This window comes from Dendrobates tinctorius, unplaced genomic scaffold, assembly GCF_039654945.1.
Source record: "Dendrobates tinctorius isolate UK_male_01 unplaced genomic scaffold, ASM3965494v1 ptg000223l, whole genome shotgun sequence".
Classification (NCBI taxonomy): Eukaryota; Metazoa; Chordata; class Amphibia; order Anura; family Dendrobatidae; genus Dendrobates; species Dendrobates tinctorius.
Window position 1 is genome coordinate 18,045,688 of NW_027361890.1, and position 15,197 is coordinate 18,060,884.

At 47.4% G+C, this 15,197-nt stretch overlaps 1 protein-coding gene across 1 annotated transcript in view; it reads right to left on the reverse strand.

Annotated features, from left to right (window-relative positions):
• Window positions 1-8,690: 8,690 nt before the first annotated feature.
• LOC141059025 (uncharacterized) overlaps window positions 8,691-15,197 on the reverse strand; it is a 169,954-nt gene continuing 163,447 nt past the window's right edge. Inside the window, exons 3-6 of the mRNA XM_073555231.1 lie at window positions 10,914-10,988; window positions 10,593-10,788; window positions 10,072-10,231; window positions 8,691-9,954 (exon numbers count right to left, since the gene is read on the reverse strand). Coding sequence (XP_073411332.1) covers window positions 9,669-9,954; window positions 10,072-10,231; window positions 10,593-10,788; window positions 10,914-10,988 — 717 coding nt within the window. The 3' untranslated portion in view covers window positions 8,691-9,668. The remainder of the gene's footprint in view (window positions 9,955-10,071; window positions 10,232-10,592; window positions 10,789-10,913; window positions 10,989-15,197) is intronic.

A 15,197-nucleotide genomic window follows, 5' to 3' on the forward strand; every position in this document is an offset into this window, starting at 1 on the left:
CCAGGCATTCACTCATGTGACCTACCCTGGTCACCTTATATGGTCCGTAGCCACGCCCACTGGATCACAACCATACACACATAGGCTTTACTATTGGCGTTAGACACACGCCCCTGGGTGGGTTTGTAGGTGACTGGTCCCACCCATCTCACCAGCCACCTGATGGCTTCCCTGACACATTGTACCAGAAACCTCAGCATTACCTCTGCTGATCAGCATATAATCAAGCCTTCATCCCACGGCCACCCACCTTGGGATACATAACGGTCATTTAGCATCCTACTCCCATTACCACAATGGATATGCCTGTACGCCCATCCTGGGACACCTGATGTAGAAATTTATATGGGTAGATTTACCCCTGTGCGTACTGTGGCCTGCCCAAATTAGACAGAGTCTTATTGAGTGCTCAACTGGAAGAAAAGAACTGTACACAGAGACAGCAATCGATTCTTTCAATGCTCTGTAGCTTTATTAAGCATGCCTATATTTATGGATACATGTAGGAAAGGGAGGTTATCTGATTAACATAAAGGCTGAACTTCTAGTTTAATTGGTCAGTTTGAATACATGAACATATATGGAAGAGTTTACCCAAAAAAGCTGATTCTAGCAGTATAATTTACGGCCTATTGTTCTGTAGTGTCAGCATGTTCTGGTATCGACAGGCACATCTGGCCTTACTTCCTCATTCCCTATGCTAGATATTTCTCAAGTCACAAGACAATGCTATCACGTTGATTGTCCAGACAGACTTCATGGGGTTAGGTCAGCTCCAGTAACTAGTTACAAAGTTCAAGACAGCTATGATTATATCTCTAAGTGCGCATATATGAATATATAGAGTGTATATGCGAGTACATAAGTATATAGCCTATAGCAGGCAAGTGAGATCTAGATGAAATACATATACATATATATTTCCATAACAATCCCCCCTTAGATATCACTTGCCCTAAAATCCTGCTCCTGGCCCAAAGCGCTACAACTCTTTTGTGCTGCCAGTGAACTGACATACGCCTAACGCATACATCCTCCTCTGTACAGACTTTCGCAAATGGGCGGTCAGGAGATCTGTCCCTAACGGGGGTTTGGTGCAATGTAATCAAAGTCTCTTAGCAGGCTATGCAGTCAGTGCATGTGTATTCTCTGCCAGGTAGGTAATTTATTCAGTCAGGTAGGTCATCCGCAGCATCATTCCAGCTCAAGTGTATCTTCTGGTATGAAGGCCTTTTCCCGCAATGTGGTACGTGGATCTAGGTGGAGGTTTTCCTTCCAGGTTGGTGGCGTCAGCACTTGGAGAAGGGCCATCGGATCTGGGATTGAGTGCTTCTCTTTACGGACTTTTTCAACCAACACTCAGCAGTCTCCTGACTTCAGGGCGTGCATACCAGGCACGGAATCTGGACCTGGCAATGAAGGAAAACTCGAGAATGGACATTAGCAAGATTCTTGATAAATTCAATTACACATGCAGACAAAGTATCATTTTGCATAGTCAACTGCTAAGTAACGAATACCCCTAAAATAGGTTTCTGACTCAAATAAAGTTTCATATTGGTGACAGCTTTTACTGAGCCTATGGGAGCGTCTAATGCTAGGGTTTGTCTGTCTCTTGGGCAAATTTTTTTTTTTAGCATGCTGCTCTTAAGTGTCCCACCTAGTCAATGATGCGGGATGGTGGGTAGTGTGTGTAGGCCTAAGTCTGACCCTACTGCTGATCAGATCTCTTGTGTCAGGTTTGCTGTGTATGTGGGTCCCTGATCACTTGCTATTGCTTCTGGAACCCCCATATCTGCTCACTATTTTTTGAGAGTAGCTTCTTTGCAGTAGTCTTCGCCAACCGGTTCCTTACTGGGAAGTCTTCAGGCTGGATGGCGTGGGTGAGCTTTTCCTGCTTGTCCGATGTTGAATTCGTCGGAGGCCAGACAGCTGCTAGGAATTTGGCTGTTAAGGTGGGAGTCCAGTCTAATCAGGTCATTCATCTGTGCGGGGGCCATATGTCCATTGAACCACTGTAGGGTACACACTTTGAGGTAGACTGGGTCTGTCTTGAGGTAGACGTTTTGAGGTAGGTAGACGTTTTGAGGTAGACGGGTTTCTTGGAGCCCAGTGCTTTTGCCCTACAGCATCCAGCTTTCCTTCTTCTCCTTCCAAGTCTGATCCTGCTACTTCTTGTACAGGTTTCGGGAAGTCATTTTGTCAGGTTTTCTTGTCTTCAGTCGTCATGTAGTAGCTGTCCGGCTCTACAACCTGTCCCATTTTCCATATTGTCTTCCTCTGGCTGCTTCTTTGGCTGCCACGTCTGCCATGTTGATGCCCCGTGTCTCTACTGTGCTCAATTTTCCGTGTGCCTTGACCTTCAACACTGCCACCACTTTTAGTAGTTGAAGAGCGTCTAGCAAGTCTCTGATGGCTCCATGATGCCTCATGGTCGACCCGCTTCCTGTCATGAAGTTTCTGCAGTCCTAATGGGTCCGAAGTCGGGTGCCATGCCATGCGACTACCTGGAAGTTTTTTTCTTCGCAATCTGGCAGGCCTTTCGTCAGCTCTATCAGTTCCGCTTCTTGGGCTCTTAGCTGACAAACTTCTGGACCATAGGATGTCTTGATTGCTGGTCACTGCACAGCCTGTGTGGAACCTTCCTTCATCATTTGCAAAACTGTAGCCATCTACGGTATCTTGCAGATTTTTCATCTGAGGGTCCGTATCCGCATCCCCCCTTGGGAGTGGGAGTAGAGACAGGTAACGGCAGGGAGCACTGAAGAGTGGTGGAGAGCAGCCTTGTCAGGAGGGCGTGTGCTGCAGATATTGTTTTCATGCAGGAGGGCCCCCCTTGCAACTGGATCCAGGCCGGCTGAGAGGTAGTCTAGAGCAGGGGTCCCCAACCACCGGTCCGCGGCCCAGCACCGGGCCGTTGCAGTGCCCTTGCCGGTCCGCGGACAGAAGGGGAGCCGGCGGCGGTGCAGCAGCTGATACTCACCCTGCATCCCGCGGCGGCTTTATCCAGCGCTGAGCGGTCTGGTGTACCGCTCATTTAAGGTCATGAATATGGACGCCACTCCTCTCCCATAGGTGTGGCATCCATACTCATGGACCTTAATGAGCAGTAGCACGTGACCGCTCCGCACAGGAAGAAGCTGAAGCGCCGCGAGATGCAGGAAGGGAAGTTCAGCGACGGGAAGGAAGGTCAGCGATGTGAGGGTAAGTATGATGGGGGAGCCGAGCGCCGCCATATATACAAGGGAGGGAGAGTGGGAGTGGAGCCACATATACAAGGGAGGGAGAGTGGGAGCGGAGCCACATATACAAGGGAGGGAGAGTGGAAGCAGAGCCATATATACAAGGGAGGGAGAGTGGAAGCAGAGCCATATATACAAGGGAGGGAGAGTGGAAGCAGAGCCATATATACAAGGGAGGGAGAGTGAGAGCAGAGCCACATATACAAGGGAGGGAGAGTGGAAGCAGAGCCATATATACAAGGGAGAGAGAGTGAGAGCGGAGCCACATATACAAGGGAGGGAGGGTGGGAGCAGAGCCATATATACAAGGGAGGGAGAGTGAGAGCAGAGCCACATATACAAGGGAGGGAGAGTGGGAGCGGAGCCATATATACAAAGGAGGGAGAGTGGAAGCAGAGCCATATATACAAGGGAGGGAGAGTGGGAGCGGAGCCATATATACAAGGGAGGGAGAGTGAGAGCAGAGCCACATATACAAGGGAGGGAGAGTGGGAGCGGAGCCATATATACAAGGGAGGGAGAGTGGAAGCAGAGCCATATATACAAGGGAGGGAGAGTGGGAGCGGAGCCACATATACAAGGGAGGGAGAGTGGGAGCGGAGCCATATATACAAGGGAGGGAGAGTGGAAGCAGAGCCATATATACAGGGGAGGGAGAGTGGGAGCGGAGCCATATATACAAGGGAGGGAGAGTGGAAGCAGAGCCATATATACAAGGGAGGGAGAGTGGGAGCGGAGCCACATATACAAGGGAGGGAGAGTGGGAGCGGAGCCATATATACAAGGGAGGGAGAATGGAAGCAGAGCCATATATACAGGGGAGGGAGAGTGGGAGCGGAGCCACATGTACAAGGGAGGGAGAGTGGAAGCAGGCCATATATACAAGGGAGGGAGAGTGGGAGCGGAGCCGGATATACAAGGGAGGGAGGGTGGGAGCAGAGCCACATATTCAAGGGAGGGAGGGTGGGAGCAGAGCCACATATACGAGGGAGGGTGGGAGCAGAGCCATATATACAAGGGAGGGAGAGTGGGAGCGGAGCCATATATACAAGGGAGGGAGAGTGAGAGCAGAGCCACATATACAAGGGAGGGAGGGTGGGAGCAGAGCCATATATACAAGGGAGGGAGAGTGGGAGCGGAGCCATATATACAAGGGAGGGAGAGTGAGAGCAGAGCCACATATACAAGGGAGGGAGAGTGGAAGAAGAGCCACATATACAAGGGAGGGAGGGTGGGAGCAGAGCCATATATACAAGGGAGGGAGAGTGGGAGCGGAGCCATATATACAAGGGAGGGAGAGTGAGAGCAGTGCCACATATACAAGGGAGGGAAAGTGGGAGCGGAGCCATATATACAAGGGAGGGAGAGTGAGAGCAGTGCCACATATACAAGGGAGGGAAAGTGGGAGCGGAGCCATATATACAAGGGAGGGAGAGTGGAAGCAGAGCCATATATACAAGGGAGGGAGAGTGGGAGCGGAGCCACATATACAAGGGAGGGAGAGTGGGAGCGGAGCCATATATACAAGGGAGGGAGAGTGGAAGCAGAGCCATATATACAGGGGAGGGAGAGTGGGAGCAGAGCCACATATACAAGGGAGGGAGAGTGGAAGCAGAGTCATATATACAAGGGAGGGAGAGTGGGAGCGGAGCCATATATACAAGGGAGGGAGAGTGGAAGCAGAGCCATATATACAAGGGAGGGAGAGTGGGAGCGGAGCCACATATACAAGGGAGGGAGAGTGGGAGCGGAACCATATATACAAGGGAGGGAGAGTGGAAGCAGAGCCATATATACAGGGGAGGGAGAGTGGGAGCGGAGCCACATATACAAGGGAGGGAGAGTGGAAGCAGGCCATATATACAAGGGAAGGAGAGTGGAAGTAGAGCCATATATACAGGGGAGGGAGAGTGGGAGCGGAGCCACATATACAAGGGAGGGAGAGTGGGAGCGGAGCCACATATAGAGGGGAGGGAGAGTGGAAGCAGAGCCATATGTGCCTAAACAGTGGGAACCCCCAACAAGTGACACCATTTTGGAAACTAGACCCCTTAAGGAACTTAGTTAGATGTGTGGTGGGCACTTTGAACCTCCAAGTGCTTTATAGAAGTTTATAACGTAGAGTCGTGAAAATAAAAAATCATATTTTTTCCATAATAATAATATTTTCACCCCAAAATTTTTATTTTCACAAGAGTAACAAGAGAAATTTGACCCTCAAAGTTGTGCAATTTGTCCTGAGTATGCTGATACCCTATATGTGGGGGTAATCTACAGTTTGGGCACACAGCAGAGCTCAGAACGGAAGGAGCGCCGTTTGACTTTTTCAATGCAGAATTGGCTGGAATTGAGAATGGACGCGATGTCGTGTTTGGAGAGGCCCTGATGTGCCAAAACGGTGGAAAACCCCAACAAGTGACAGCATTTTTGAAAGTATACCCCCTAATGAGCTTATCTAGGTGAGTGGTAAGCACTTTGAACCCCCCAAGGGCTTCACAGAAGTTTATGACGCCGAGCCATGGAAATAAAAAAATCATTTTTTTTCCTCAAAAATGATTTTTTTTAACCCGCTTTTTTTTATTTTCACAAGGGTATCAGGAGAAATTGGACCACAAAAGTTGTTGTGCAGTTTGTCCTGAGTATGCTCATACCCCATATGTGGGGAGGAACTACTGTTTGGGCGCATGGCAGAGCTCGGAAAGGAAGGAGTGTCATTTTGGAATGCAGACTTTGATGGAATGGTCTGTGGGCATCATGTTGCATTTGCAGAGCCCCTGCTGTGCCTAAACCGTAGAAACCCCCCAAAAGTTACCCCATTTTGGAAACTAGACCCCCTACGGAGCTTATCTAGATGTGTGGTGAGCACTTTGAACCCCTAAGGGCTTTACAGAAGTTTATAACGCAGAGCCGTGAAAATAAAAAATCATTTTTTTCCACAAAAATGATTTTTTAGCCCCCAATTCTTTATTTTCCCAAGGGTAGCAGTAGAAATTAGACCCCCAAAGTTGGTGTGCATTTTGTTCTGAGTACGCGGACGCCCCATATGTTGGGGTAAACCACTGTTTGGGCACACGTCGGGGCTTGGAAGGGAGGGAGCACCGTTTGACTTTTTTAACGCAAAATTGGCTGGAAACAATGGTGGCGCCATGTCGCGTTTGGAGACCCCCTGATGTGCCTAAATAGTGGAAACCCCTCAATTCTAACTCAACTCTAACCCCAACACACCCATAACTCTAATCCCAACCCTAACTCTAACCACAAACCTAACCCCAACACACCCCTAACCCTAATCCCAACCCTAACCATAACCCTAACCACAACCCTAACCCCAACACACCCCTAACCCTAATCCCAACCCTAACCATTACCCTAACCACAACCCTAACCCTATTCCCAACCTTAACCACAAACCTAACCCCAACACACTCCTATCTCTAATTCCAACCCTCACCCTAATTCCTTGGAGACACGGCTTGGAGACACTGGGCAAGCGGGCACGGCTTGGAGACACTGGGCAAGCGGGCACGGCTTGGAGACACAGAGCAGGTAGGTGACGACTTGAGACACAGGGCAAGCAGGAGTGGTATATGAGAGAACAGGTTTGGACCTGTTCACACAGGAGGTGCAGGTAGGCAGAGCCGCAGGAGTGCGGAGTAGGCAGAGCCGCAGGAGTGCGGAGTAGGCAGAGCCGCTGGAGTGCGGAGTAGGCTGGGCTCCAAGGGAGCCGGGCAGGCAGAGCGGCTAGGGAGCCAAGCAGGCAGAGCGGCTAGGGAGCCGAGCAGGCAGAGCGGCTAGGGAGCCGAGCAGGCAGAGCGGCTAGGGAGACGAGCAGGCAGAGCGGCTAGGGAGCCGAGCACAGATAGAGCTGCAAGGGTGCAGATTCACAGACAGAGCTGCAAGGGTGCAGATGAACAGATAGAGCTGCAAGGGTGCAGATTCACAGACAGAGCTGCAAGGGTGCAGATGAACAGATAGGGAGGACACAAGGAAAGACACAGCAGGGAAGGAAGCCACGGACAAGGAGAAAGGGAGATTAAGGTAGGACAGAGTACAGACAGGGTACTGGAACCAAGACTCAAGGGCCAGGATATTCAGCCTCCTGGCAGGCAGACAAGGTACAAGGCAAGAAAAGAAGTATTCCTCCAGAGAAGAAGGAAATACACAGAACAGGGCCTGGCTTTCTCAGCAGCAAGATACTAACTGAGATTAGACATTGCACAGGCCATGTTTCAGTGGGTTTGGCGAAACTAAATAGTCAAGGGCTCTAGGTGATTGGTCAGGGACAGATTAGGCAGGTGCACCCTGACTGCATAAGAACCAGAGAGTTCTGGCGCCGCCCCCCTATACACACAGTCAGGAAACATGGAGAGCAGAAGCACAGAGCACAGGACTGGCAACAGACAGATTTCACAGCATGGCTTGAAGCAGAAAGTAAGTTGGTGTGCGGGGGATGGGAGGCCATGCAGTGATGCCAGCAGGGTTGTTACACTGTGTTTTGTGCATCATGAATTTACTAGCACTCTTGACTAGGTGACTATACATACACCCAATTTGTATACCCTTTATCAACTGTAAAGTTTCTGTTCAATTTTTAGCGACAGTGGATAATACAAATAATATTTGTGTCACATGATCTAAAGTAAAAAATTGTGATTTGGGTAAGCACTCACAACCGTCGTTCTTTATGGGACACTTGACCATGTGACTCATTATTTTTTGGATCACCACTGTGGCTTGAGTTTGAACTGAGACCGGACAGATAATAAAGTTTATACAACAATCCCCAAGGCCTAGTGTCATGATGAAGTGAGGACCCCCAAAATAACGCCTCCTGACTTCAGAATGTTTTCACATCTGGCCAGGTAAATACACATATGAGTTAAACTGCAGCATCGCTACGGTCTGCATGAAATATGTTCAGACTGAAGCAACGCTGCAGGTTAGAAATCATATGTGTATTCACCAGCCCAGTGTTGATATATAGTTGTGATACTAGGACTGGGTATTGTACATATGACATGTTTTTTAACCATAATTTCCTCAGTTAATTCAACACACACTGAATAGAGGATGTGGATATTTACAAGGTATATCTAGAATTCCCCGGGCTGGTCTCACAAAAAGGAAGATGGTAAAAAAAGACCATCCTCAATTAAGTTTTTATGATACCTGCCAAGGTGACAATAGATATGCCTTGCACTCAACACCATCCTTTATTAAGTCTGTGCAATTTGGGCAAACTGAAGAGACTGGTGGTGAAAATACAAGTCATATTTGTTTGGTTGACAACACATATCTCCTTGAAACACACAAAAAACATGTGTCAGTAGTGGAGATATGAGTGGGCAAACAAACAAAGTGTACGGTGCAGTGTGTGTATGGCGCAGTGTGTGGAGGCGGCGACAAAGACATTAACAAAACATTATTATGGTAAACCATAACTGCAAGTTTATTTTAAACAAAATAATTTTTTTTTTTCCCCCTCGTTTGGGGGAACTACGTATCACGTTTGCGGTGTGCAGTGACGAGGAACGACTTATAGTGGACGAAAGTGTTCTAGGAGAAGGGGTGACAAAAGCTGTGGGGGAAGAGAGGTCACTGATGGAAATGGGGGTAGACAAATTAGGAGGAGAGGGGGGAGGTACTGTCAAATTTTTAGGCCTTTTTTTTTTGACTCCTTAAATAGCCTGCCTGGACCTTCTTGTGCCCAATGCCCGCCTTGAGTCTTGTGCACGCATAGAACTTTGAGCAAATATGGAATTGGGGGTCCCCCGTTAGCTGCGGCTGCTGCTGTTGTGGCTGCTGTTGCTGCGGCGGCTTCTGCGCAGTGGTGGTGGTGGAAGTGCTCGTCATTGCAGGAAGACTGGTGGTGGCAGTGCTGGTCCATGTTTTTGGAGCGGTGGAGGCAGGGCTACAACATGTAGGAGGGGTGGCGGCAGGGCTGTTCCATGTTGGAGTAGTGGTCACAGTGGCAGTGCTCGAAGCAGGCGTGTGGGTGGTGGTGGTTCTCCAGAGAGTAGCAGCGCTTGCCATGGTGGTGAGGTGACCAGCAGCACTCAGACTTGTGGTGCTATAATGGTGGCTATCAAGGCTTTGCATAGAGGTGGCCATGCAGTGGTATGCAGCAGAAGTCGGTACTGTTGTGGAGCGAGTCAGTGATGGCACAGGTGGGAATGACACCGCTGACTGCTGCACGTACCGATTCTGCTGCATAGCTTGCAAGTAAGCAGTGTTGCAGGCCTGCAACACACTCAGCTGTTGCTCAGGACTAAGGTGTTCCGCCATGCCCCGTTCGATTTTACTACAGAAATGGTGCGCTGGTCTGTTGAGGTCGGCCTCCAGACGGTCAAGGCGCTGTTCGACAGAGTTGAAGCGGTGTTCCATTTGGTTAAAACCTCTTTCCATTAGTGAAAAACCGCTTTCAACTCAGTCTGACAGCGACTTGAGGCTGGCATGAAAGGCCTCGCTCAAGTGCATGAACTCGGGCAAGACAGGCCTGTCCAAGGCCCTCTGCCGCTGGCGGGTAGTGCCCGCAAAACCAGTGGCAGAGACCTGGGACAGGGGAACACCTGATTGACCAGCTTCCTGGTCACCAGCTGTCCGTGTTGCTGACCTGCAAGGTGCTTCCTGGCTGTCGGATGGCTGGGACGGGTCAGAGGACGTCCGATGAAGGACCGCTCCAGGGACAGGTTGCAGGGTACTGCTGCAGGTGCTGTGGAAAGAAGAGAAAAATATTACTGTCATGCATTTACAAGAAGCATCAGCTGTGGACTAGAAAAGCATTTATTTTTAAAACCACAAAAAAAAACAAAAAAAAAAAAAAACTTACGCCCTGGTGGCAAGGACCGGTCTTAGGAACTCCAAATTGCGTTGGTACCGGTGTTTGGTTCTGGTCCTTGCCGCTGAACCACTGCGAACCTGTCCCTCAGCACGAACATCAGTGTTGAAGCGGTCCTTCATCGAGTGCCACAGTGTTCTGACTTTGTTCACTGTTGGAACAAAAAAAAATAATTTATGACTAGGATGCAAGATATATTCTATGAGTAAACACAACTGTGCCATCAGTAAAAACAGTCAATGCAGCAAAAACAGCAATACAATACCCAAAACAGTGACTGTTGATCCTGATATTACGGTTGAGTTTCCACATAGAATATATCTATGAGTGAACACAACTGTGCCATCAGTAAAAATAGTCAATGCAGTACAATTCAGCAATACAATACCCAAAGCAGTGACTGTTGATCCTGATATTACTGTTGTGTTTACTGATAGAATATATCTATCAGTAAACACAACAGTGTCAAGGTCAATAGTCACTGCGGCATCACAGAGCAGGGAAACACTTACGAAACGCCTTTTTGGAGGTTGCAGGGGTGCTGTCCCAGCCATCCAACAACGCTGAGGCCACCTCATTCCATAGCCTCCGGGTCACCACACTGTCCTTGTGCAGCTGGTCACGGCTGTCCCACAACGGGACACGCTCCTGGACAAGTTGTATCAGGTGTTCATTATCCAGGTAGACATCTTCATCCCCTTGTGGAACCTAGAAAAAAAAATCAAACATTAGAATCTTTGTGTGAATGAAAAAGTTAAAAAAAAAAAGGAAAGAAGAACGATAGAAGATCAAACAAACAAACAAAAAAATTTACATTCAAAATTATGACTTACATTACGTGTCACCGACGGGACTTGGCTTTGCTGCTTACGCTGTTCGGTGTCACTACACGGGTCCGATGATGATGTCTGAAAAAAAGAATAAAAATTATTAGACATTTGTATAGGCAGCAGCTATACTTACCCAAAGGCACAAAAAAAATCACCTCACGCTCTGCTTGGGCCACTTCCTACTGGGATGGGGAATAATTGGATCCAGAAGAAGACATACTGCATGTAAAATAAATACAAACCATTAGTACATAATAAACTTGACAATACAGGCATACTCACATTCTTGCTGCTGAAGCGCCAAAATTTTTTGTGGTTTTGCTGTCTGTCTGCTCTCCAGGCTGTCTGTAGAGTTGTAGTACAGTGCAGGCAGACACCTTCTTTATCTAAACTCATCCCAAACAATGTTGCTTGTGTAGGGGATGGTTTCAACCAGTGTCTAGACATTGTTTACTCAAAAAAAGCATGTTGTGATAAGCGCTCATAAGCGCTGACGTGCGCTGAGCCATGCGCTCGTCAGCGCACCAATAGACTGTAATGTTAGTTTTTTGCGCATTTAGTGCGCACACGTGCGCATGCGCATTTTCTTGGCTGATGGGTGGAACAAAAAATGCAACATGTAGCGTCTGGCGCGTCTGGGCGCACACCTGGAAAAAACGCAGCGCATGAAAATCGCTGATGAACGCTTACATGCGCTAAACCATGCGCGAACATGTTAAATATAGGGGAGCAATGCACATGCGCACAAGGCGCAGCGCTAAAAAACGCTAGTGTGAAACCAGCCAAAGGGGGGGGATAAAAGGGGGGTTTATTTACTTTTTTTTATTTTGATCACTGTGATAGGGTTTATCACGGTGATGAAAATGTACCATGAATGGAATCTGCCGGGGGCCAGCAGATCTCGGCGGGCGCTCTGTGCATGCGCCCTCCATTTTCTTCCCGGAAGAAGATGGCAGCGCCCATCGGAGGATGCAAGAGGGACCCTATTTCTCTCTCCTCTGATGTGCGATCACATCAGAGGAGAGAGAAAGTAAATGCAAAATTTCTACTTTTTTTGTGGTCGCCGTTATACGGTTAATAACGGTGATCGCAAAAGCGGCGTCGGTAAAAACCGACCTGAATCATGTTCTCTGGGGTCTCGGCTACCCCTGGCAGCCGAGACTCCGGAGAAAATCCGACTCTGGTGGGCGCCATACACTTTTTCCACAGCGCCGTTAATTAACAGCGCTGTGGTTTAAGTACCCTTAATTACCGCCGTTAAAAGGCGTATCGGCGGTCTTTAAGGGGTTAAGTGTTCCCTTTATTTTTTTGAGCAGTGTATATACTGTATATATATATTCTATGTCTATGTATCTATTGTTTTGTGATCTGTCAGTGTGATTTTACAGTAGTCGGACATGAATTGCCGGCTTTTCAAAGGACACCGGAGCGTAAAAATCGGACAGCACTCGCATGGTGCAAGTGCTGTGCGATTTTTTTCTCGCACAATAACCAGCATGCTGCAATTTTTTTCCCAGTCCGATTTCAGCTGAGAAAAAAAATCGCAGATGAGATGTCACCTATTGAATAACATTGGTCTGAATGCAAGACGATTTTTTATCGGATTGCACTCGTCCGTTTTTCTCACAAGTGAGTATGAGCCCTAAGCGTATGAAAAATCGGTCCGAGTCTCCCTGCCGAGAGTCGCAGAAGTGTAATGCAAGTATCGTGCGAGTGTCATGCAAATACAATCCGATTTCTCACACCTAGCATCCGATTTACATCCGAATGAAGTGCGATTGCTATCCGATTGCAATGCGATTTTAACATGAGCTTTTACATACAGCAATTCTCTGTCATTTACACATCGTTTACAAACGAAATATTCGTCAAAACACACACACACACACACACACATATATATATATGTATATATATACAGTTAGGTCCATATATATTTTATATATTTGGACAGAGACAACATTTTTCTAATTTTGGTTCTAGACATTACCACAATGAATTTTAAACACAAAAATTCAGATGCAGTTGAAGGTCAGACTTTCAGCTTTCATTTGAGGGTATCCACATTAAAATTGGATGAAGGGTTTAGGAGTTTCAGCTCCTTAACATGTGCCACCCTGTTTTTAAAGGGACCAAAAGTAATTGGACAATTGACTCCAAGGCTATTTCATGGACAGGTGCGGGCAATCCCTTCATTATGTCATTCTCAATTAAGCAGATAAAAGGCCTGGAGTTGATCTGAGGTGTGGTGCTTGCATTTGGAAGGTTTTGCTGTGAAGGAAACATGCGGTCAAAGGAGCTCTCCATGCAGGTGAAACAAGCTATCCTTAAGCTGCAAAAACAGTAAAAACCCATCTGAGAAATTGCTACAACATTAGGAGTGGCAAAATCTACAGTTTGGTACATCCTGACAAAGAAAGAAAGCACTGGTGAACTCATCAATGCAAAAAGATCTGGGCGCCCACAGAAGACAACAGTGGTGGATGATGGCAGAATAAACTCCATGGTGAAGAGAAACCCCTTCACAACAGCCAACCAAGTGAACAACACTCTCCAGGAGGTAGGCGTATCAATATCCAAATCTACCATAACGAGAAGAATGCCAGCCACTCATAAGCATCAAGAATAAAAAGGCTAGACTGGGCTTTGCTAAAAAAAACATCTAAAAAAGCCAGCACAGTTCTGGAAGAACATTCTTTGGACAGATGAAACCAAGAACAACCTCTACCAGAATGATGGAAAGAGAAAAGTATGGCGAAGGCGTGGTACAGCTCATGATCCAAAGCATACCACATCATCTGTAAAACACGGCGGAGGCAGTGTGATGGCTTGGGCATGCATGGCTGCCAGTGGCACTGGGTCACTAGTGTTTATTGATGATGTGACACAGGACAGAAGCAGCCGAATGAATTCTGAGGTATTCAGAGCCATACTATGTGCTCAGATCCAGCCAAATGCAGCCAAACTGATAGGTCGTCGTTTCATACTACAGATGGACAATGACCCAAACATAAAGCCAAAGCAACCCAGGAGTTTATTAAAGCAAAGAAGTGGAATATTCTTGAATGGCCAAGTCAGTCACCTGATCTCAACCCAATTGAGCATGCATTTCACTTGTTAAAGACTAAACTTCAGACAGAAAGGCCCACAAACAAACAGCAACTGAAAACCACCGCAGTGAAGGCCTGGCAGAGCATCAAAAAGGAGGAAACAGCGTCTGGTGATGTCCATGAGTTCAAGACTTCAGGCAGTCATTGCCAACAAAGGGTTTTCAACCAAGTACTAGAAATTAACATTTTATTTACAATTATTTAATCTGTCCAATTACTTTTGGTCCCTTTAAAAACAGGGTGGCACATGTTAAGGAGCTGAAACTCCTAAAACCTTCATCCAATTTTAATGTGGATATCCTCAAATGAAAGCTGAAAGTCTGAACTTCAACTGCATCTGAATTGTTTTGTTTAAAATTCATTGTGGTAATGTCTAGAGCCAAAAGTAGAAAAATGTTGTCTCTGTCCAAATATATATGGACCTAACTGTATATATATTATATATTTTGTGAGGTAGCGCTGTCCTTCAGGGTTGGGGGACACTCGCTTGGCAGCGAATAAGTCACATCCAGCACGGGTTTTCATAAAGCAGTATAATCCATGCGGTTTATTTCAGCTTCATAAACCGTCACAGCAACAGAAAATAGCATACAGCCAGCACTGCGTCCATTACAGAGTTCAGCTCTGTTATCCTTGCATCACACAAATTATGCACTGTTCAATGCGCAGACTTTCTAGCCACCAAGTTGCCTTACCCACGTCAGGGTTGCCTCGTGCTGTTTCACCATACTGCACGTTTATTCCCTCCAGGGAACTAACAGGCACACACCGCCATTAGACTCAGCGTCCACATGTGCTGTCAGGCAGGAAGCCCTATGTCAGCGGGACCTTCCTCTCTGGACCAATCGGGTCCCTGCATTCACCCACATGTGACCAGACCTCAGGTACCTTATATGGTCCATAACCACACCCACAGGTGATCACATGGCTATGACCTCACCCAAGGTCCTATTGCAGACAACCACACACAGGCTTCCCTGACACATTGTAACAGAACGCACTAGTCAGCAGTACCACTGCTGATCATTATGATCTTTCAGTATCCTACACCTATCAGGGCAATGGAAATGTTTATACGGCTGTCCTGGGACACCCACACAGCGCCCCCTAGCGGACACAGCGGTCACTGCACCACAATATATATATATATATATATACATAAATAATACATAGAAAG